General features: G+C 45.1%; 1 protein-coding gene across 2 annotated transcripts; it reads left to right on the top strand.

Annotated features, from left to right (window-relative positions):
- The first annotated feature begins 290 nt into the window (after positions 1 to 290).
- On the top strand, positions 291 to 22,456 carry BCL2L14 (BCL2 like 14). 2 transcript variants are annotated; one of them, XM_058558745.1, is made up of 6 exons: positions 291 to 402; positions 7,365 to 7,807; positions 11,949 to 12,128; positions 14,182 to 14,252; positions 17,220 to 17,483; positions 21,257 to 22,456. In XM_058558745.1, the coding sequence occupies exons 1-6, from the start codon at positions 344 to 346 to the stop codon at positions 21,293 to 21,295; spliced, it is 1,056 nt and encodes a 351-aa protein (XP_058414728.1). In that variant the 5' UTR covers positions 291 to 343; the 3' UTR covers positions 21,296 to 22,456. The 2 variants fall into 2 exon arrangements, with proteins under 2 accessions (XP_058414728.1, XP_058414729.1); XM_058558746.1 differs by having other exon boundaries at positions 310 to 477.
- The last annotated feature ends 732 nt before the right edge of the window (positions 22,457 to 23,188 follow it).

Here is a 23,188-nt window from a genome sequence, read left to right as displayed (position 1 = left end):
CATGTTGTTAAGATTAAATATGTGTACAATACCTGTCACATATTAGGTGGTCAGTAAACATTTGATAAACTGATGAAATGGAGAGAAAGTAAAGAACTATCAGGAAAACACACACATAATTGTCCCCAAGAGCAGTGAGACTCTCATGTCCCCAAGGCCATGAGATAAATGACACAGAACTCCTTTTAGAGTTAAATTACTTGGGCAAAGGTCAGCCCCTCCTTCAGTTAAAAAGCCGGGGGGCAGGGCTTAACAAGGAAGTGGCAATCCTTCCCTAAACCTTAGTCCTGAATCTGACAAGGCTACATCTGGATGGAGTCTTAGATCACAGGAGCCTTCCTAAATGAGAAGCCAAGAAGACTTGGTGAAAGTTTCCTCTTCAGTTTTCGTGGAGAGACCCAGGTATAGAAATATCCTTACTGACCTGATCCTCACCTGAGCTGCAGCAGGAGAAACCACTGACAGCTTTGAGACCAGGTAACACCAGGAGGCACCAGTCTTCATTCTCAGCCTGCCCAGGAGGACAGAGTGGGTCTTTAGTCCTGGTTTTGCTAATGAGGAAATCTAACTGGGGGAGACGTTTCCTGAGTTTATTAAAAAGTTCTTATTGTCTAAGTCTCAGGAAGTAAAGCGACAGCTGAGAAGCTAGTTTATTGGGTTTCAAGGAAAGGGAAAGAAAGCTATTTAGGTTTCTCTTTTGCTACAGAAGGTTTGGGATAGTTCAGTTAAGAATATATAAGTGGATGAATCATTTTTAACATTATGTAGTCCTCTTCAGTGAGTATCTGACAAGACCTGTGATGACATGATAGCCAGTCAGTGGCAGGAGTTCACGGAGATGCTGGCTCCCTCCCCTAGAGCAGTATGGGCCTGAGGACGGGAATCCCTGGGTTTGAGCCCAGAGTCTTAAGCACCTTGTGGGAACTCAGGCACAAAGTCAAGGTCCTTGAGTACAAGGCCCAGGTAAAATGGGAAAACCCTCTCCCTCCTTTCTAGAACGATCCCTCCTCTCTTGAGTTCCCTGCCCCTCTGTTCTTAGTCCTTAGTCCTTTGTTTGTTACTTAACATGACCGAAGGCTCTGTCTCGCAGTTTAGCTTCTACCGTAGGAAGTTAAGACGTTTTACCTCATTCCTCATTTCACCCTTAGGATTAAAGAATCTGTCATACTCAGAGATGACAAAGAGGGGAGAAGGAATGAAGACAGTAAAAGTTCTGAAGTTCGGGAAAGGAAGGGATGAGGCAGCCTCTGAAGGGCATAAGGGGGCACAGGGTGCTGAGAGAGGCTCAAGGCAACCAGATAAAATTGAGCTCATAATGTGGTCTGGGGAGGTCTGGGGACCCCACTTGGGGATGCGTGTCTACACCTATGAGTTATACTTGGGTCTCGTCTGTATGCGCAGGGCAATGGAAGTCAGCTCTTTTGCTGAGCCTGTTGCCAAGGGGTCCTCCAGGCCCCGACATCCCGGACAGACTGACGCAAGGTAAACCAACTGTGACCTCTGTCCCGCTTACCTCTGGCACCCGTTGTGGCATCCTCTGTGCGTGGACCCGTGAAGCACACACCACTGTTGTTTCCTTCGTGTGCTTATCCATTACCTGCCTCAGGAAGGGAAGTGAAATCTAACCTCAACAAATGAATCCAGAGCTAGAAAAATCCCAAAAGGGTGGCTGGCGATAACAGGAGTCTAGGTGCTTCCCAGCTCAACACGCAGCTCCCTGGCAAGCGGCGCCTTCTCCGCCTGTGCTCCTAAAGGACGAGCCCTGGGAGACCAGAAGGACTTTGGCCATTTAGAGGGTTGGAGGGAAAGGACTCTGGGGGAAGGAAAAGAGGCCAATGAAAGAAGCCTTGTAATCTTGCTTTTGAGAGTAGGTTTGCTGTCGTTTGTTCTAGATAAGGAGGGAGTATGTAAATACACGGGAGTAAGAGTAGGGTTGTGTCCACTGAGTCACTGAATTAGAACAAGGCTCACAGGTCCTATTCTGGAGCCAGATCCCCCCATCCAGGCCCTGAACTGGCACCAGCGGGCCCCACCCAGGCCTTCGTCTCTGTAAACATAAGCGTAAAATTTACCTGTAAGTGCCCATAAACCCAGAAGTTGGGCTTTTACTTTCAACGGGAATAGCTGAGAGCAGAAGGGATCCAACGTGTGATAAACTAACTCACGGCTGCTTTAAAATGAGGCTTAGCTATAAATGTAACAATAGCTCTTCCTCAATTCACAATGAGGATTAGTAGGGAAAAACGCTACACTAGTTAAATGCGTTTAAGCGTCTTAACTAATACTTTTGTGTCTCCATGTATTCTCTTTCAGCCAAGGCTTTCCAGGGCCTGGTCACACCCCCATCCACCCCCTCAGTGGCGTGGCCTCAGGCAGGCCTATCGCCTGAGCACTGCAGTGCTTTCTGCTGCTCTCCCCTCCTTGGCCTTGCCTGTTGGTTGGGCCAAGTACCCAGTTCCTTTCTAGCCCGTAACCCGACAAAAATCTCCTCTTTCACAAAATGGAAGGCCTGTGTGCCCCATCTTGACCTCAGTGGTTTTCCCCCTTTTCTGATGTTGCTCCTGAATCGGCATTTAGCAAACTTGTTTCTTACAGAAGTCAGACCCTTCCTCTCTCCAGCAATGCCACACATGCAGGCATGCACAAACACACGTGCACACACTCATGCACAATGTTCAAGTCCTCCCACTACATTAGAAAGGTTTTGTGGGTTTTTTTTGACTTACACAGAGGTTTCTCCAGAAGCATAGTATTATGGCTTGAGGAGAGGGCTCACTCTCCTACCCAAGGACATACTTCCTGTAGGGCCCCGGTGCACTTCCTGCCTACAGCGTCCTGAGCTGCCCAATTCAAATGGAAGCTTCGAAATTAAATCCTCTCCTGACACATTCCAGCTCCGGTGTCCTGTCTGGGCTCAGCCCCTTCCACACTAAGTCCGCTGCCCGGAGTTTGGAACACATATCCTGGCCCTCTCCTCACTCTTTCAGGCTCATTCTCTTGCTTGTCTCTTGCTCAGTCCCGACCTTGGGCCACTTGACTCGCTTACACGTACCTCAGGTCTCAATATTTCTCAGCAATATCTTTCATTCATAGGGTTGCCTGATTTGCATAAAAACACAAGACACCCAGTTAAGTTTGAATTTCAGATAAAAAACGAATCTTTTTTTTTTGGATATAAGCATGTCCCATACAATATTTGGGACATACTTATGCTAAAAAATTCCTTGTTTATCTGAAATTCAAATTTGACTGGACACGCTGCATTTGATCTGGCAACTCTATAGTCATTTTTCATTCATTCATCAGGTATTTATGGAGGACTTACCATGTATCCGGCATTATGCTAGGTGCAGGGAAAGCCAGCCAAGCCCCAGTCTTCATATCTTACAGTGTAAATACTTCATGCACACACATACACACACACTATATATATATATAGGACTATAAGAAACTATAGGAAGAGTGTGGATTTTGTGCTAAACCTAATATTTGCATGTCACTAGTTAGTTTTCTTGATTGCTGCATTTGATGAGCTTGCTTTTATAAACATATTAAAATTTACTTACAAAAAAGGCACCCTACAAAAATAATATAATTTTAATGAATAATGACGCCAATATTTCTTGAGCATTTATCACCTACCGTGTACTATTTTAAGTGCTTTACATGTACTAATTCTTTTTATCCACATACCAACTTGGTGAAGCAGGGGGAGGTTTTCATCCCCATTTTATAGATAGGAAAGTGGAGGCACAAATAAATTAAGAAATGTACCCAGGCACACAGCTAGTAAGCGGATGACCCAGGATTTGAACTAGGTTGTCTGAATCAAGAGACCAGCATTTTAACCATTACTCTGTACAGACCAACTCTGGTATTATTGCTTTATAGTTTATAAAGGATTTTCACAGTTTATAACTTAATCCTCCTATATGGTCAGCGAGTTAGATAATATGAATCGCATTTTGTAAATGGAAAAACTACACCTCAGAGAGGTTAAGTGATTTGCCTGAGTCCCTTTGCCAGAAAGTATGAAAAGCAACTCTTCAACCTGTCTTTTCATTCCAAATGCTGCACTCTCCCTGCTAGACCATCCGAAAACCCCTTGGAGCTCTTCTAGAACAGTATTGCCCTCAGTGGGTTTCATAAATATTTTTTTAAATCAAATACTTGTTCCAACACCTAAATCAAGCTCTATTCTAAATGCTTTACAAATATTAACTCATTTCTTCTTCATAACGGTATGAAACAGGTACCGTCTTCATCCCCATTTTTTTTTTGTGTGTGAGGAAGATCAGCCCTGAGCTAACATCCATGCTAATCCTCCTCTTTGCTGAGGAAGACCAGCTCTGAGCTAACATCTATTGCCAATCCTCCTCCTTTTTTTTTTCCCCCTTTTTTGCCCCAAAGCCCCAGTAGACACTTATACGTCATAGTTGCACATCCTTCTAGTTGCTGTGTGTGGGACGTAGCCTCAGCATGGCTGGACAAGCGGTCCGTCAGTGCACGCCCCTGATCCGAACCCGGGCCGCCAGTAGCGGAGCACGCACACTTAACTAAGTGCGCACTTAACTCTGTGGCTAAGCCACAGAGCCGGCCCCTCATCCCCATTTTAAACATGAGGAAAGTGAACCATAGAGAGTAAGTCACATAACCGCTAGTGGCAGAGCCAGGATTTGAACCCAGACAATCTCAGAACAAGAAAAAGTTCCACAAGTCGTCGTCCAGTGCCTTTTTGTGTCGGGCATTGTTGTAGGCATTGGGCACGCGGCACAGATATCACAGCACACCAACATGCCTGTCCTCGTGGTCCTTATATCTAGATAAACTGGAAGACCTGGGAAAGGATCCTGATGGGTGTGACTTAACCCGGCACCAAGAGAGGGGAGAATTGTTGACGAGAGAATGCTGTGGGGGGCGGGGGGAGGGGAGGGGGGAAGGGAGGGGCGGGGTGGGGAGGGGGAGGGGCGAGGGCAGAAATCTGGGAGGAGCGCGTGCTCTGTGCAGATGTTGTGAGTCCTGACAGCAAAAGGCTCTCTGTGGTGCATAGTGAGTGTGAAACTGGGAGAAGCTGAGGGAAGAAAGACTGTCAAAGCCAAAGCCCTGGAATAGGACAGGAATGTGGAGAGTCAGAATGGAGGAGGCAGCCTAGTGGCCATGCCCCGCCTCACGCCACACCCCTTGAGCATTTGCTTGTGTTCGGTTACCTGAGCCAGGTGTTGGGGCTTAGGCATCGTGTGAATGTGTCTGTGTGTGTAGTCAGCATCTCAGGTTTTGCAGCTCTGCCCTTGGCCACACTGGGAAATCCATTTCTGTCCCCTCCCTCTGCACCTGATGTCATGGCATAGCCCCCTGCAGCCACCTCCTGGCCTGGCTTCCATCAGAACTCACCCAGCCAGGGGCCGTTGCTTTCTCGGGCCCTGGCGGAGGAGTTGGTCCTCTGAGGAACAGCTTCTGTTTCAGCCAGTGTGAGTCTCTTTCGAATAAAGGAGCGGAAACAAGGATGGAAACGGGAAGCGCCTGGCAGGTCAGCAGGAGAGCTATTTCAGCCCCTACACCTCTTGCAAATAGTAGAATCAGAGGGAAAAGTTAGAGAATATCCATTGTGAAAGCTGAGGACCAAGGAGATTGAGTGACTGCCCAAGGACATTGCAAGGTAGAAGCTGAGCCAGCCCTGACCTTTGGCCTCCAGACACCCCGTCCAATTTATCTGTACCCTGTCACACTGCCTCAAACCCTATCTGCAGTCACTGTCTCATTTTTGGCATGAGAGGATACAGTGGAAAGAAAAGGAGGAATATGCCAGTCGGTCCCATTAATATCACTGTAGCTTATTTATTACCACACCAGCTCACGTGCCAGGAGACGGTCTTAAAGTAGGACCCTTAAGGGAAGGGAACATGATTAAGAGCCACGTGAAGGAGAGACTCAGAGGGCCTGGGATGACAGTAGTACTAGAAAAAAAAATAATAGCTACCATTTTTTGAGCTAGGTTCTGGGTTGGGACTTCTCATGCATGATCTGGTGCCTTCAAATATCCACGCAAGACGACTATTATTATTTTCAATTTTCCTCTAGGAAGCTTAAATTCAGAGAGGTGAAGTAACCTGCCCCAGGTCACACACTCTAGTCAGTGATATGGCCAGAATTTGGACTCAGGACTGTCAGACTGAGAAGCCCAAGCTGTTTTCCAGTACACCCACTGCCTGTGAAATTTTAATCCATTCAGAGTTGGTAATCCGGGCTTTCTGGCATCTGGGACAAAAAGGAAAATGTAGTCCTTACCATACAACAGAAGAAAGCAAAGTAGATTATTAATAAAAAGAAGTGATTTCCTAGCAGGAAACCAGAAAAGGAGTTATATCATGAAAACTCAAATTGAACAAAATCAGTTTATTATATCTATCCGGTTATTCATTGGGAAATAAAGATAAAACCCCTCCATCCTTGTCATTTTAGTGCCTGTATCTATCTTTCTAAAACATGCCTGTCATCACATCACGCTCCTGCTCAAAACTTTGAAAAGCTCTCCATCGCCTCCATCAGTGCTCTTCAAATTTGTAAAAAATAGCAGGATTTTTTTCAGATGAAATCTTACATGGAATGCCAAATATGGCAAGAAATAGATGCGAACCTGGACAAGCTAAAGCAGAGGGTAAAGAAGGGAGAGAGTATGGGAAGAACCAGGGACCTCAGACGCCCCGATGTAGCCTCCCCTTTTGCCCACTTACCCTCTCCCAAGAAGGCTTTTAACTGCCCTCCACAGTCTAGGGTGCCTTTTGAAATGTACTGATGGATCTGACATGAGAAAATGCAAAACTTTCAGCCCGACATTCAAAGGCCCCCCTAACATGGCCCCAACTGCCATTTCACTCATTGTCCCTCCACATCCCTGAGCCCCAGCTCCCCACAAAGCACATGCTTATTCTATATAGTTCTCTCACCCCTCTTCAAACACATCCTAAATTCACCCATAGTCTACCCGCTGCCAATCCTGTTCTTAGCCCCAATATCCATCCACCCATCTAAACCCTTCCTATCTTTCAAGGACTCTTCCTTTGCCCTCTATGGCAGCTGTCTATTCCTCCCCCATCTCCCACACTGGCTGTCTGCAACTCTGTTCCAGCACCTAGCTCACTCTCTGTTTGGAGTTTTCTATGTACATGCCTCTCTTCCTCATCCCTTTAAGATCGAACTTTCAGAAAGAACCCTGGCTTTCCATTTCTGATTACCCCGTGCCTCTCAGCACAAATGAAAATAGGTGTTCAGTAAATGCTTATTGAATTTCACCTCCGTCTCTCCTGACCTGCAAAGAGTAGACTGCCCACAGGTGGAAGGATGGCATGTGGACTTTGTCGTTGCAGGCCCACTATGTGCACCACCAGTGCGTGTGACCTGGAGGAGGTCCCTCTGGATGATGATGACCCAAACAGCTTAGAATTCAAAATCCTGGAATTCTACGTCAAACACCACGTCTTCAAGAACACTTCTGCTGTCTTCTCACCAAAGCTGCTGAGGACAAGAAGTTTGTCCCAGAAAGGGGTGGTGGCTTGTTCAGCAAACGAGTCATGGACACAGGTGTCGTGGCCTTGCAGAAATTCCCAATCCAGTGAGAAGACCATAAACCTTGCCAAGAAGAAGTCTTCTTGGAGAACGCTCTTTGGAGTAGTAGAGAAGGAGGAAGATGCACAGAGTTCGCCTACAGTGTACCATGCTCAGGATCTTAGACTACTGAAACCTCAGGGTTGTCGCAGTCACCAGTCATCTAGGGACCTTTCTAACGTGGAACAGCACTCAGAGGATGAAGGTAGGCTTTTGGAAATTCTTCTCTCCTGGAACCAAATCTTTCTCTTCTTTGTGTGCATGTTCATCTCCTCCCAGCTAACAACGTGGCCTCATATGCCTCAGTCTCCCAACTTATTAATATGCAGTAATAATTGCCCTACTTTTCTCAAGCCTGAGCAGAAAGGAAGAGGATGGCAGTGAAGGGTGACGGGACTGCGTTTCTGGGTCCACTGTCTATAAATAAGCTTGCTGTCCAAATTCCTAATCCTCTAAACAGGGGCTCAGGCTGCCACTCTTACCGAGGTAAGTCAACCCACCTCTCTGGGCCTCTGTTTCTGTCTGTACATCCCACCCTCTCTACTGCTCAGGGTGGATGGAAAGATCAGGTAGCTATATATAAATATACTTTTCAAAGTATAAACCATTCTTAAAAAAGAACTAAGAAGCATTTTGACAAAACCTTCCCTCAGTGAGACATTTTCACAAAAGGCCTTATCATAGAGAGTTGCCCTTCATCCACAAACCTGGGCATAAGCATCTTCTTCCCCTTCAGCAATGCCTAGTGCCCATTGCCCAGTGCCCAATGCCCAGATTTTAACAGAAAACCCCCCTCCTGCTGAGCTGATTGGACTGGGTAGTTTGTCAATAATTAGTCAACAGGTGGCAGTAATGTCTCAGTTTTAAAATGTTGTGACTGACGTGGACAGCTTTAGATCATTCACTATGATCAAGGAAACTTCCATTTCCCATTGGACACAGAATTGGAGACAGGAGAAGTTATGGTCAGATTATCTGGGGCACTCCGCCTCCCCCCAGTGGTATAGCAATCCCCTTCTGCTGGGGCTGGTAGCTGAGCTCTAGAGCAAACAGAACAGTTTAGAGGCACCGAAATAGGCTTTTCTGCTTGGCCTGGTCTCTGGACTTTGCCAGGAGACAGAGGAAGATTTTACAAACTTTCATCTTCTGGCTTTCGTGAGATAAATGGCATTCTACATTTCAATATTACTGAAGTGTCATTTGACCTTTTTTATTTTCCAAAACTTCAAGAGCTCTATATAGGTATACAGAGATCTCTAAAAAAGTAGAAACGATTACGTCCTAAGGAGGCTTAGCTTTAAACATTTATGTACAGAGTATCCTCTCTTCTCACCTTTCTCTTTCCTTGCTTTCTTGTTTAGCTAATTGTCTGGATGGTTAGTAGGTTTTATGTTGGATGTGACCCAAGAGAGCCTCGCATTCTATTTCTGTTTTGCCGCATACAAATCAGAGCTCAGCAGTTGGCTTCACCTGGGTTCTTTTAACTAAAGGTCACAATTTAGCCTGAGCTGCCATTTCCAGGACTCAGACACCAGGCTAAGTGAGAACTATGAGGTTATGTGCCAAGACCAAAGTTTAGTAGCGAGAGGCCATGTGAAGTAGAAAAATGAACGTCAACACCAATTTTAGAAACGACCAACCCAGGTTCTTTTACTTGTGAATTTTTCCTTCTCCACAGCTATGATTCGCTACAAGTGGAATGTTACAGTTAAGATTAGGTTCAGCAACATATAGCAGAAAACTCAAATAACTGTGGCTTAAATAATATAGAGGTTATTTTTCTCTCCCATAAAAGAAGACAAAGTTTGGCAGCCCAGGCCTGATATGGCAGCTTCACAGTCGTTAGAGATTTTTATTCTGCCATCCCTCAGCTAGTGGCTTCCAACCTTATATTCCTTATGTTCCAAAGTGGCTGCTGGGACACCAGCCATCTTGTCTACATTTCAAGCAGGAAGAAACAGGAAACAAGGGAAGGACAAAAGGGTGGCTTCTTTCTAGATAATTCAGCTCTCTTTCAGAGAGCATTCTTAAAACTGCACCCAACTTTTTACATCTCATTGGTCATGCCCTACTGCAAGGGAGGCTGGGAAATGTAGTTTTTTCAGCTGGGTCCATTGCTACCTCTTACATTTCAGTGGTCTTTTACTAAGAAAGAAGAAAATGGAAACTGGGTGGGAAATAGCAGTCTCAACCATATAGAAATCTCTCCCCAACTCCCTGCCCCTTCTCTTTAAAACGAATGCCTCAGGCCAAAGGCTGACTGGCACCTTCCCAACCCTGCTCTCTGGCTCTTCTTGGCCCCACAGTGACCCCCCAAAATAGACCCCAAAGAATGGGCAGCCTTTCTGTTCTCTCCCTACCCCCATCCAATCTTCCCTTGCCTATCAGATGGGACCAACTGTGACAAGAGGGGAATCTTTTCTTTTTTCAGTTTTTAAAATTCAGGTATTCAAGATGGAAATCTTAACTAAGAAGCTAGCTCATCTGAGTCAAAATGTGTTTGCTTATAGCTTTTCCTGCACATATTTCATCTGCATCCCTCCCTCCATGCGTACCAATTCATGGAAATTGACACAGTGTACACAGTTTCGTCAGATTGGGTACTTTTGCGCCCGCTGGTGGTCTCGTGATGGCCCTGCCACGTGGCGGGGCCTGGGGGCTGAGGAGGGAGCCTTTGGGGCCGTCATCTGCCTCCTTTGAGCGCAAGATGGGCACAGTGTGACTTCTGGTGGAAGAACCATGCGCTGATCACCCTAGACAGGCTGCACAAGGTTATAGAGGGAGAAAATGTAAGCGTTTCTTTCCCATCTCCTGCTGACACAAGGGACGGCTTCCTCTGGCTCCGGGATCCAGTCTCTTGCCGTTTCTTTGCCAGGGGCCATGGACAGCCAGCGTTTGAGAGGAAGCTGGTTGGGCTGCAATAAGGTGATTTAAGAGTGGAAAGTATATTTGGTTTGGTTGTTAAAATGGGAAGAAAAAGCATTGATCTCTCTCTCCTTGACCTCTCCAATTCTTCTCTCTGTAATTCACTCATGTGTTTTTGAACCCTATGGATGGAGCATAAAAAATACAGCTTCTTAAGGAAGCCATAGTGCCTTTTGTTAAAGGAAGGGATACGGACAGAGCAGTAGTTCCCGTGGCCTTTCAGTGAATGCCCAGAGGGACAAAGGGCGAGCACCAAAGCTTTCACGCTATGGAGGAATCCGGGAAAGAGGACCAGAAACCACCTTGGCAGCTCAGTAGGATGTCAAAACCTGCTTGTCAAGTGACGCAATCCCTCCTGGGACCCAGGCCTTGCCTCTCATCGATCCTAATTTACTAAGCCCAGGACTTCCCCCGGCACACCCACCTTCCAGCCAAAACCCCACTTTGTTAACTTTCTTCAAGTCTTGTGAATTAAATAGTGTTGTTTTTCAAACATTACATTACAGAACTGCTCTGTATGGCATCAAAGATAGAGTTTGTGTAAGCTTCTAAAATTTAAGCGCTTAATGACAAAACGACAATGAAAATTTTACTCCCAAACAACTCAGCAACACTGGCTGCCCTCCCTGCTCATCCCTGACGAGGGGCAAAGCTGACATCTTTCACAGGCTATGACAATCCTTGGGTCAATCCATTTAAACCTTCATGTCCCAAAATGCTTTATTCTATAGTTATGTGAGCAAATACATGATGTAACTCTTCCTGAATTATGAATTCTTGAAGGCCATGGGTTGCACTTTGTGCATCCTTGTTGACCTATCAGCATTAATTGAGTGTTTCCCAGTAGACATGGAGGAGAGAAAAGACACGTGACTATACAAGCCGGGGGAAGTTCCGAGTTTACTTGACAATGAGAGTGAGTAATGAACATGGCCTGAGAGCAGGGATATTTCTCTCTCCTCGGTGACCAACCCCCAAAGGCTTGTCAAACGACTGAATGTCCTCCTATGCACACAGGCGCCAGCTCTCCAAGATATAAAGGATGTCCAAGGATAAAAAAGAATAAAAATAAAAGCATAATGAGCATTCCCTCAAGCAAAGAATTAAGCACTCCCTTTTGTGTTTCCTCCCTTGCAAAGGGGAAAGGGGACCCTAATTTTGCAAGACTTCAAAAAGAGGGTGCAGAAGGGCAATTGTTTCAAGGTGGCAATCATTATTCTGTGTACTCCGCCCGCCATCCCAGCCTCTGCCAGGCAACTGCCAGTGCCTTCTGAAGAATGGGCCTCGCCCGCGCACACGCTCCCAGGCCGCTTCCTCTCACTCTGGGCTGGTCTTTTCATTTCGGGCAACTGTGCATACCAATGAGCTAGACAAAGTTCTTCTGGAAAGGGCCTCTCAGCACCATTTTGTCTTGTTTTCAGCTGTGGACCCCAAAGTTGTTTCCATTGCCAACCGAGTTGCTGAAATCGTCTATTCCTGGCCGCCGCCAGAAGAGCCCCAGAACCTGGCAGGGCGCTACAGGTTTGAGGGGCTTGTTGAACAACGGGTTCTCCACCCCCAGCCCCAGAGCTCCCAGTCTAGACCTGCAAGTGCCAAGAAAGGTAAACTTCCCTTCCGAGCGTCTGCGTTGGGTTGGATGTTTTCCAGGCAGAGGTATATGAGCATTTATGTATTTATGCAGCTCGGGGCTCTGCATCTTGGGAATCTCTGCTGACCTGGACCAAGGGTGTGACAGCAACATGCTGGAGGCAGTGGCCTCTAGCTTGAGAGACCAGCCCAAGCCCAGGGGAGTGCGCCAGCAGATTGAAGCAACATGCCAGGGTCCCTGCTAAGTCCAAAGAAAAGTCTCCTACTGAGGGAGAGGAGGAAGTACAGAGCGTGCACTCAACCTTGTCCACAGGGGGAAATGCAGTGTTGGATTTAACCATGGTAGCAACGGCCAAGGACCAGTTTGCTCATGGGAGTGCATAGGGTGTGGATGGAGCATCCACCCGGGGATTTATAATATTGCCTTGGGCTCCCATGAAAAAGCAGAGGGTTGTCAGACCTTCTGGTGCAGAACATGAAGCAGAACTGAGAAGGAGTGACCAGACTGGGTCGGTTGTCACCAAAACTGTAGCAATAGCTAGGACTGTAGATCCCATCAGAGTTGCAGGAATTCTGGAGTCGAGGGGAGCAGGACCAAGTACCACAGGAAGAGAAGTTCAGGCCTGCATCTCTCACTAACGATGGTCCTCGCTCGGGGCTCTTTCCCCAAACTCCAGTGGAGGATGAGGAGCTGTGGTGGCTCTGGGTTTGCGGCACACCCAAGCACAAGGCAAAAGTTCTCCCTCCAAAGGTATTGGTGTCTCCCAACCCCGGAAGCAGAGTGGTGCGTTTGTCCACCCAGTGCTGTGCTGCTGGGACCACAAACTATCACAGGGGCTTAGAGTGAGGAGCTGGAGGAGAGGAGGGGCCCTCTGAGTCTGTGAAAAACAAAGTGTCTCCACTTTATTACTGTCTCATGTGTGTCTGGGCGATGTAAAGCAATACCCCAAACCAAGCTAAAGCTAAGGCTCTTGTCCTCTGTGCACGTGAGAAATTCGGGCCACTCTTACAGCAACGTTCCCTGAGAGAGGCAGCACCAGATAAAAACTACACGTGGGCGATGGAGGCCCGCTTTCTTTCTTCCCCCAGGTGACTTGAGTCTCAGACTTCCCACTTACCTCTTACCTTGCCCTTCACCAGACCTTCTTGGGACGTGACATGCTGGATTAATTTTCTGGCACCTCTTTCCTCTTATCTGGGACAAACATGAGGACTCTGTGACTTCAGAGATTGTGCCATAAGCAAAATATGCTGTTCTCTCAGTAACTGGATTTTCTGTTTGGATTCTGTTCCATAGCAATGACCATTTTCATCACATTTAGTTGTTAGCATATCTTGAGATAAGGACAATCATACGCCACCTCCCCTGTTCCACCACACACACCACACACCAACTTTCTGTCTGCCAGTTTCGCCTTTGAAGCGCGAGAACTTATTAATTTTGTTTACTTTTACCCCACCTTGTTGTAAAGACATGGCATACAATGTATAAATTTTAAGATGAAGTTAAGATAAAATAAGTTGGAAAGATAATGTAAAAAGAAAAGAGCAGGAAAATGGAATGAGGTGAATTCCCAAACTACAGGCCAGGAAGACTATGCCGCCTCTTAGATGGGACTACAAATTTGTCTCTACACTTTCTAGCCGCTAACACAAGGGAAAAATGATCAAACAGGAGATTTATGGTGTCCATATGGAAGCAGCACCGTCTGCTCAGGAGAAGCCTAAAGACCCGAGGGAAATTTCTCCCAAATATCTTTAGAGATGGGATCATGTATAGTGGAACCATCTTCAACAACATTCTTACAGTAAATATAATGATGAATTTCATGGTGAGAATTGAGGGGCTGAGGGAAAAAAAGAAGAAAAAAAGGAAGGAGGGGACTGAGGAGAGGGCGTCTGGAAGGGTTTGTGCCTGATCAAAGAGGTGAGGTAAAATTTAATTTGCTAAGAATTGCAAAGCAAGGACACTTCTTCATTAATCCCTAACCAGGCCACCAGCATTGTCACTGGAAAAATTTAAGATTTTTTTACTTAAATGGAATAACTGGAATTTTCCCCTGACAGATGAAGAAGACCAAATAATAGCCAAAATCGTTGAGCTGCTGAAATATTCAGGGGATCAGATGGAAAGAGAGGTATGGAGCTTCTTGAACTAATGTGATTTCTTTCTGTGCCCACGCACTGGTACACGAGAACAGAATTGTACTCCAGGTTGTATTTCTTTTCAAAGTTCTGGTTTCCACTTAGTCCTAAATTTTATTTCCCTTGGAGTCAAAATTCTTCATGCTGGCAGCATCTCAAAAATGAATCACTTTGGAAAACATAAGTAAACCTTCTGGAGCCTCCTTGGAATTTTTGGAAACGAAAAAAGTAACTTTGTTATTGCAAAAAAAGACACCAATATAAATTAAAATTAGCTGAATGGAATTATTAATCTAGTTCCCCATGTAACTGATCCTAGGGAAGTTTAGACTCTTGCATTTGCCCTGCAGCCTGGATATCTGTGTCCCACAGCTGCTCTAAGGCTCGAGGCCTTTCTGAATCTCCCCCCTAGAGTGGTTGGACTGTTCTCTGCTCAAGGTCTGTCTTAGCAATTCAGCCAGGGAGGCGGGTTAGCGTTACTTGGAGAGCTCTGGATTCCCTGCCATTTAGAAGTTGAGACCCACCATTCCACTAAGGAACTTGTGCGAGCTGCCTTCAGATAAAGAGTTGGTGAGCAGGCTCCCACTGGAGTCAGAAGAGCAATCTCTTCTGTGTCCATCACCTACTGACTGCTGAGTAGTTTCTAGGGCCTGTCAATCAGGGGCTGGCCTATGGACCTATTTCCTTGTTTTGCCAGGATCCGTGGGGAAGAAGTCAGGCCCTGTGGGGCTTCAGCAGGAAGGGGAAACAGCACTAACTGGCCAGCCACCATCCCCTAGTCACAGCACGCTCAGCGGCTCCGCTGCCAATGCCTTTGTCAGAGGTGTGCCCAGAGGACGGTGACCAGGAGGGTGAAGGTCATGGGAGATGGTGCAGAATGAGAAACAATGAGAAAACTGGGGATATCAGACTAAAGACAAAAGAAGGGAGTGTGTGAGCTTTGGGGCCATAAGTAAAGGATGGATAGGCGTGCAGAGGAAGCAGAAAATAGAACACGATGCATGACTTAAGGACACCCCTGTGTTTCTCCAGAACTAACATCAATGGATAGGAGTTATGGGGCAATTACTTTCTCCCCATTTTAAGAATGAACTTTCTAGCACTGGGGGCTGCCTATCAAAGCCAAGGGCTGCCTCGTGAAAGAATGATCTTCCTGTCACCAGAAGAATTTCGAGTAGAGGCCAATAACCAGCCAGCAGTTCAGTACGTGCACTGGGAAGGATCCATTAGATGTCCTCGAGGAGTTTTTACAGCTTCAAAGTTCTGTGGCTCTTGGGACAACCTCCTCCCCGGCCTCCCTAAGCAGTGACTTGCAGCAGGTCAGGGAGACCGGGGACAGGAGGTGGCATGAAGGCGACCCCTCTGGTTATGAAGAGAGATGCTTTCCTTTTCACCCCACAAATTACCACTTTAAAAACCCTCACTTTGCCTGAGGCACTCTCTTGATGATTTGGGGCGATACTTTACATTATTTATGTAGGAAGCGTGGTTTTTGTTCCCTTTATGTGGTTCCCCAGTAAAGGAGTGTGGTAGCAACACGGAAGGTCTGACTTGTGCTGTGTGGTGTGCGTTCCCACCAGAATGGGACAGCGACATGAGGAGAGGCCCCGCCACGGCTGCAGTGTCTGCAAAGCCGCCCATCCACCAGAACACATGCAGGCTCGTCCTACACCTCCCTGAGAGGTCAAAGAGCAGGTGCAACCGAAAGAGGCGGGGCTACTCTGTGGGAGGTCCTGGCATTTGATTCTTGTACTGTTCTGGCAGAGTGCAGGCTTCCAGCCACCACTGAAGTTTCGAGTCCAGCTTCTTCAAGTGGTCACTGATTAAGAGGAGTCCATTCTTGGTGTGGAGGCCGCTGGTCGTTCCTGCTTCAGATTTATAATTCCCAAAGGCCCCTGTGTCTCCCGGAAGTTGAGGGGTGGGCTGGGCTCAGATAAAGAACACCGCTCCACCGAAATCGTTACATAGCATCTAACTCATCTCCAGAGCATCCCTTTTAGAAACAATATTTGTGGAAAACCTGCTGAGCTTATCATTCCTGAAGGACAGAACTAGAGGATTTTCAAATAAACATTTAGTCCCCGCTCACGAAAAAATTTCTTTTTTTGCATGACAACCATCATATTAACGGACATGGGGAGGATGGTTTTAAATGAAGAGGATTTATGACAGAAGGTCTGATTTTTCAAAAGAAGTAGAAGCAGTATTGATTTTTTTTAATGGTATGGTAGTCCAAAGGAGGTAAAGCAGAGAGAAGCAAGGTTCAAGAGAGGGGTGTGAGGTAAAATAGATAGAACAATGGAAAGAAATCAGTGGATTTGTTTGTTTGTTTTTTAAGTGGATATATGCACCTCAGGAGTCTTCCTTTGCTCTCGTAGCATCCTGAAAAATTACTAACATTTCAAGAGCACTTCTCTGTGTCGGGCACTGTGCCAGGTGTTTTCCTCAATTACCTTCTGGTACAAGTACTGTCATCATCCCAGTTTAGAGAAGACAGAACTGAGGCTGAGAGGTTAAGTGATCTCCCTGAGATTTCACAGCTAGTAAGAGGTGGAGCAGAGGTTTGAGCCAAGACAGTGATTTCCAGACTTCGGATTCTGTCCATGACGAGACCTCTAGCAAAGCCCTTGGCAGCATCTTGCAATTGTCACTAGACTATGAACCCTTTGAGTGAGGCCTGGGTCTTAATCACCCACAGTACGTGCCCACTGTTAAGTGCTCAGGAAACATTCACTGAATGTCGAATGAATGGGCTGTTCAGTTTTATCACTTGTTTGTCCCGATGAAATGAATTCACAGAGCAGGTACACGCTCGATCCAGGGTTCTGCAGGACCCTGTGGCATAGTGAGACTAGAGTCCAGGGTTTCTCCATTGGGTGTTTTAGTGGCCCACTGTTGAGCTAGGGAGTCTGCTCACTGGGCCAACCTGCTCTACTGAATGCTTATTCTCTTGTACACAGCTGAAGAAGGACAAGGCTTTGAAGAGCTTCCAGAACAGGCTGTCCTACTCTGTTATCGAGACCATCACAGACCAGTTCCTAATGGGTGTGGACACGAGGGGAGAATCAGAGGTCAAAGCTCAGGGCTTTAAGGCTGCTCTTGCAATAGACGTCATGGCCAAGCTCACTGCCGTCTACAACCACCCCATGAACAGGATGCTGGGCTTCGGAACCAGGTACCTGAAAGAGCGCTTCTCGCCCTGGGTCCAGCAGCACGGTGGATGGGTAAGTGCATCCTATTTAAAAATGAATCTTCCCTTGGGGCCGGCGCGGTGGTGCAAGCGGTTAAGTGCGCACGCTCCGCTGCAGCACCGACGCACTGCTTGTCAGGCCATGCTGTGGCGGCGTCCCATATAAAGTGGAGGAAGATGGGCACAGATGTTAGCCCAGGGCCAGTCTTCCTCAGCAAAAAGAGGAGGATTGGCGGATGTTAGCACAGGGCTGATCTCACAAAAAAAAAAAAAAAATGAATCTTCCCAGAACTCAGATGAGATGAGATGGAAAGTTTTTTTGAGGGGGGCAGGGGGGTTGTTTTTTTTAAGTGAAGGGAACACATCTGTGAAGCAGTTCTCATGGGTTTAGGACACTTGAGTGGCAAGAGATATATCCCATTGATGGGAACATATTTTTAGTGATTATCTTCATCATCAATAAATATTTACTGAACTCCCAAAGGGTATGTAGGGTATGTGTGTGGGGAGAGAGAGATTGGTCAGATGTAACAGGAAATGAGAGATGTTGAGATATAAAATGTTTAGATAGATATAATTTCTGTTTTCACAAATTTTCAGGCACTGGAAGTCTGGCAGTGAGACAAGAAGAGGCAGTTCCTCGTACTCTCAGATGCTGACAGGGTGTGGGGCTAATGCTCATGCAGAGATTCAGGGTTCATGACGTTTTGTCATTGCTGCATGAACCCAGCCATTTTGACAGGGACATTTTGATACAAACTAAAAAGCCAACAGCTAAATTTTCATCTGTTTTCAATCACCTGATATCAGGCAAAACAGACATCTTCACCCCTGTGCCTCAGCCTCAACCCCTCCCCCATCCTTTTTCCTCATTCTTTGAGATTTCCTTAAAATTGTTGTGTTCAAATGACTTCATGGCGTCAACCTTGTCAAAATGCTTTACTCCAGAGCTTTAATCTCAATAGGCATGGGGCATTTTTGTCTGTTCAAGCCCTTCCTCAGAGGACAGGCCTTTGCCCCTCATTATCCTTGGTTCTCTTTCCACTAGAATGGTCCAGGGGCCAGCAGCAGGTTTGAGTCTGCTCTAGGCACGGCCAGCATGACCCTGGGGCCTCCAAACAGGCTTAGTTTCTTGGCTCCCAGAAGGAAAGTACAGCTGATCTTGCCAAAGTGGTGAAGTGCCCACCGTGGTCTTTAGTGGTGCCCATTGAGCTTACCCAGTCTTCTGTTCTTTCCTATTTTCCACTTTTGCACCAGATATGATGGCCCATAACTGGCTGATCTGAACAACTAAGGCTCTTAAGTATTCTAAGTTCAAGTGGCCATACCTCATGCTGAGGATAGATTCCTCGACATTATTTCAGCTTTAATTGTTCTTCCTTCCAGGACCCCCTCAAGTCCCTCCTCTACCCCAGAGCCTTTCCTGACCACTCCAGCTCAAGGTCCTCACCAGCCTCTGACTTCTTACAAAACTTCACGTTTGCACTATAATTATATACAGGAAAACACCATCATTGTTGGGCTTGTTAATATATTTTTCCAGAGAGATTATAAGTATCAATTGGGTTCACAATGAGATATAATTTCACATCTACTAGCATGACTAAAATAAAAAAGACAAGTGTTGGTGAGGATGTGGAGAAATTTGAACCATCACACATTGCTGGTTGGATTCTAAAATGGTCCAGCCCCTTTGGAAAACAACTTGGCAGTTCCCCAAAATGTCAAACATAGAGTTACCAATTCCACTCTTAGATATATACCCAAGAAAACTGAAAACAAATGTTCACATAAAAACTTGTATATGATGTTGACAGCAACATTCATTATTCATAATATCCAAAGAGTAGAAACAACCCAAATGTTCATCAATGATGAATGATAAATGGAAAAACCAAATGTGGTATATCCATACAATGGAATATTATTCAGTCATAAAAGGGAATGAAGTACTGACAGAAGGATGAACCTTGAAAACATTAGGCCAAGCAAAAGAAGTCAGACAAAAGGACCATATATTGTATGATTCCATTTACAGGAAATGTCCAGAATAGGCAAATTCATAGTTAGATTAGTGGTTTCCTGGTCTTTGGGGAGAGGGAATGAGGAATGACAGCCAATGGATAAGGAGTTTCCTTTTGTGGTGATGAAAATGTTCTAAAATCAGATAAAGGTGATGGTTGCACAATTCTGTGAATATACTAAAAGCCACTGAATTATATGATTTAAAAGGATAAATTTTATGGTATATTTCAATAAATCTGTTATGAAAAATAGTGGTTCTAATTCTAGTAAGCAAATAAAAAGAGGAAAGAAAAAAGAATACAAATGTTTTTATCTCCTTATTTTTTAATTTGGCTGCTGGTGCTAGACAGAAAAAGAGTTCCAATGAGAGAAAATAGATGAATTGTTTGGTAGAAATAAGAAAGGGAATTTTCAAAGGCTTTAGAAGTTGTTGGCACCAGTTCTTTATCATTTGTAGTTTCTTTTTTTTTTTTTGGTGAGGAAGATCAGCCCTGAGCTAACATCTGTTGCCGATCTTCCTGATTTTTGCTGAGGAAGATTGGCCCTGAGCTAACATCCGTGCCCATCTTCCTCCACTTTATATGGGACACCGCCACAGCATGGCTTGACAAGCGGTGTGTCGGAGCGTGCCTGGGGTTCCGAACCCGGGCCACCAGCAGCGGAGCGCACGCACTTAACCACTGCGCCACCGGGCCGGCCCCTATCATTTGTAGTTTCAATTCAAAATTTATTAGTTTACTTTTCCAGGTTATCATAAATCCTAATCTTAAGTCTTGGCCGTAGTTAGGTTTAATTTGGAGTATGTAGCTGAAAATTAGGAGAGGGAGGAAAAAGAATGAGAGAGAAAGGACTAATTTTTCCAAAGTGACAGAGAAAGAGTTGCAAAAAATAAAGGAGGATGTTCATAAAAGAATATTTATGAGTTGATATGACTAGGAAAGTGTGAAGGAGATGTGATTTGAGACCTGTGCTCAGTCTCCCTGAACAGGAAAGATGACACTGAAAGACAAACCTCCAGGAACTTCCATTGGCCCCAGGTATTTTGGTGGTTCTCTGGGGTGTCCTTGCAGCAGTATGGAAGGAAGAAAACTATTCCTTTGGCACAAGCTTTCCAGGAGCTAGGGTTCCTAACTATCTCAGTATTCCACGTTTCATATGAGTGCATCTAATCTTCCCAACTAAACTGCAAATCTGTGAGGGCAGGATTATGCATTTATTTTATGCCTCTTTGTATCTCTCATAGCTGCCATTACTTTTATATACATCACAGATGTTCAGCCAAAACTTGTAGAATAGTGAATGAATCAGTCAAATGAATGAATAGCAACTTTATCTACCAAGCATGCTGAACAAGCTACTATGAGATTTTTAATTGACTCCTTGGCCCTTTTTCCTCACTGTGGAGCACCATTCACATAGTTACCCTCTGATCTTGCAACCTCACCCATTCTACAGCACTTTGAAAGGAGAGATTTGCAACCTCCATAGTCATTAACCTTTCAGTATCTACTTTTTTGAATTTTAAATACAGCATTAAAGCCTTTTTCCATCTAGGCTGTTAACCCTGGATGTACAACCTAAGTCCTTAGCTGATGTTTTCCTTTCAGGCATACCAAGGATGCCAGTCACCTTTCCAAACCCTCCCCCAACCCCAACACAGTCTCAGAGCCTCAGGCCATGCCTGGGATAAGAGAGCAGAGTTAACAGGCATATGTTTTCATGTGATTCAACAGTGAATCAAACTTGGAATTTTAAGAATCTATTTCTCTTTTTCCCCTCTAGGCAAAAGTGCTTGGGATATCACATGAAGAGGTAGACTGAAACATCAGAAGATTTGGAATCTGGAATACTCACTGTCCAACTGTGGTCCTGTGTACATCGGTCTCAGCATAGATTACAGGAGAAAATAAAAATGTACAAGGCAGATGGAGCATTGAAGTGTTCAAACCTATTATTCCTGTGAATCAAGAGGCATCAGGAGAGGCCTTGTTCGTCTCCAGCTCATAGAGTGTAGTAGCATGGTCCTTGACATCTGCATTTTTCAGGCCCTCCATTGAGTGTATGAGGAGGTCTAGAAAACAAGTGGCAATTCTCCTTTCAGATGTTCAGAACAGAAACCATCATCCTGCCTCTGTTGGCCACTTTAGGGAAAGTGTGTTACAGATATAAGCTGAGCTCATGAGGGCGAAATGATAAATTGTGCATGTGCTGACTCTTTGGTTTCCGGGACTGTTTATTTTTTAAACTACACTTGGGATGGCCTAATAATGACATTGTTTCAAGCTTACCTCATAAAGATGTTGCTGTTCATGTTGGTAGACATAGCTGAAGAGACTCTTGAGTTTACTGCTATATCTGCTAGTTTGGGGGGATACTACATATTTGCCTTTTTGACTCACTTCTCTGGAAAAATTCTTTGGCAGTTTGAAAAACTTCCATTTGGCAAAAAACAATTACTCCTACCACCCACAACTCTCTCAGTGACCCCACCTCTATTTCTCAAGGTCTCTGGGACTTTCTTTGTTATATCTCGTGGTAGTGTAATAATTACTAGCTGGAAAAATAAATATGTGGAAAGACCACTTATGATGTGGAAAGACTAGTCAAAAGAGTATTGTTAAAATAAGTAATAATATTAAGATTCTTATGAGAATCAAATAAGTTAATTTATAGAAAGTGCTTAGAACAGCTCTTGGTGTTTAGCGCTAAGTGTTCACTTATGTTTATTATTATGTGCTGCCCTCAGCTCAGCTGAAAATTTCCTCTCCTCTCAAAGCAGTCATTGATTGTTTTTTTTCTGAAATTGATACTGTTCAGAATGAGGTTTTCTAGTAAGTGAAATATGTTCCATAGTAAGCGTTTAAGACACACAACAATTTTTTAAAATACTATCAAATTATAGCGTCTTACAAATTTCTGGATCCCTAGCACCCAGCATGTAGCCTGATGTAAAACAGAAGTTTAATAAACCTTTGATAAATGAATAAATGAATGAGTTAATCAGACATACTTTCAGCTTCAAGGGGAAATTGGACCCATCTATTATCACATGCTTTACTACCCCACCCATCTTAATTAAAATGAGTTTTTCTCTTTTACTTTCTTCCCCCACACTGAAAGTCATAAATGTTGGGGATAAAGGAGTCTCCTTTTACAGGTGGAGACACTAGTGACCACCTCTTCTCCCACTTTCACCCAACCATTCCAAACTATTTGCATCCCCCGAATGTATTATGCAACCTTGTACCTCTGAGCCTTTGTAACAATATTTTCTCCCCTTGGAGTGCTCTTGCTGGTCTTCTTTCCCCCTATTTCCACTAATGCAACTAACTCCAACCCATCTTTACAAGTTTACTCCTTCATTTTCTCCAGGAAGCATTTGCTAACCCTCCCTTGGCCACCATGGGGCTACATTTGGATGCCTTTCCTCATAGGGATGCTCCATAACACCCTGTAATAGATATTATGCTTAATACGTAAGAATACCGTAAGAACCAGTGTTTCCCACTGGACTGTAAACTCTTTTGTAAACAAGTATTATGTCTAATTTAACTTGTATACCTACTGCCTGGCATATTTTTAGTGCACAGTTGCAGAATCATACCCTAGCCTCACTGCTACAACCTGTAAATCAGTAAGATTGGAGTATGGCTCAAGGTATGTGTAGTTTTAACAAGCTCTCCAGGTGTTCCAATATCATCTGCAGCTTCCAGC

Source organism: Diceros bicornis, chromosome 17, assembly GCF_020826845.1.
Source record: "Diceros bicornis minor isolate mBicDic1 chromosome 17, mDicBic1.mat.cur, whole genome shotgun sequence".
Classification (NCBI taxonomy): Eukaryota; Metazoa; Chordata; class Mammalia; order Perissodactyla; family Rhinocerotidae; genus Diceros; species Diceros bicornis.
The sequence above is the reverse complement of the archived record's forward strand: the minus strand, read 5'-3'. Positions and strand labels throughout refer to the sequence as shown.

Coding starts and splice junctions, on each gene's coding strand:
- BCL2L14 (XM_058558745.1), top strand. CDS start 344: ATGAGAAGCCAAGAAGACTTGGTGAAAGTTTCCTCTTCAGTTTTCGTG. Junction 403..7,364: donor GTTTTCGTGGAGAGACCCAG/GTATAGAAATAT, acceptor TTGTCGTTGCAG/GCCCACTATGTGCACCACCA. Junction 17,484..21,256: donor TCCAGCAGCACGGTGGATGG/GTAAGTGCATCC, acceptor TTTCCCCTCTAG/GCAAAAGTGCTTGGGATATC.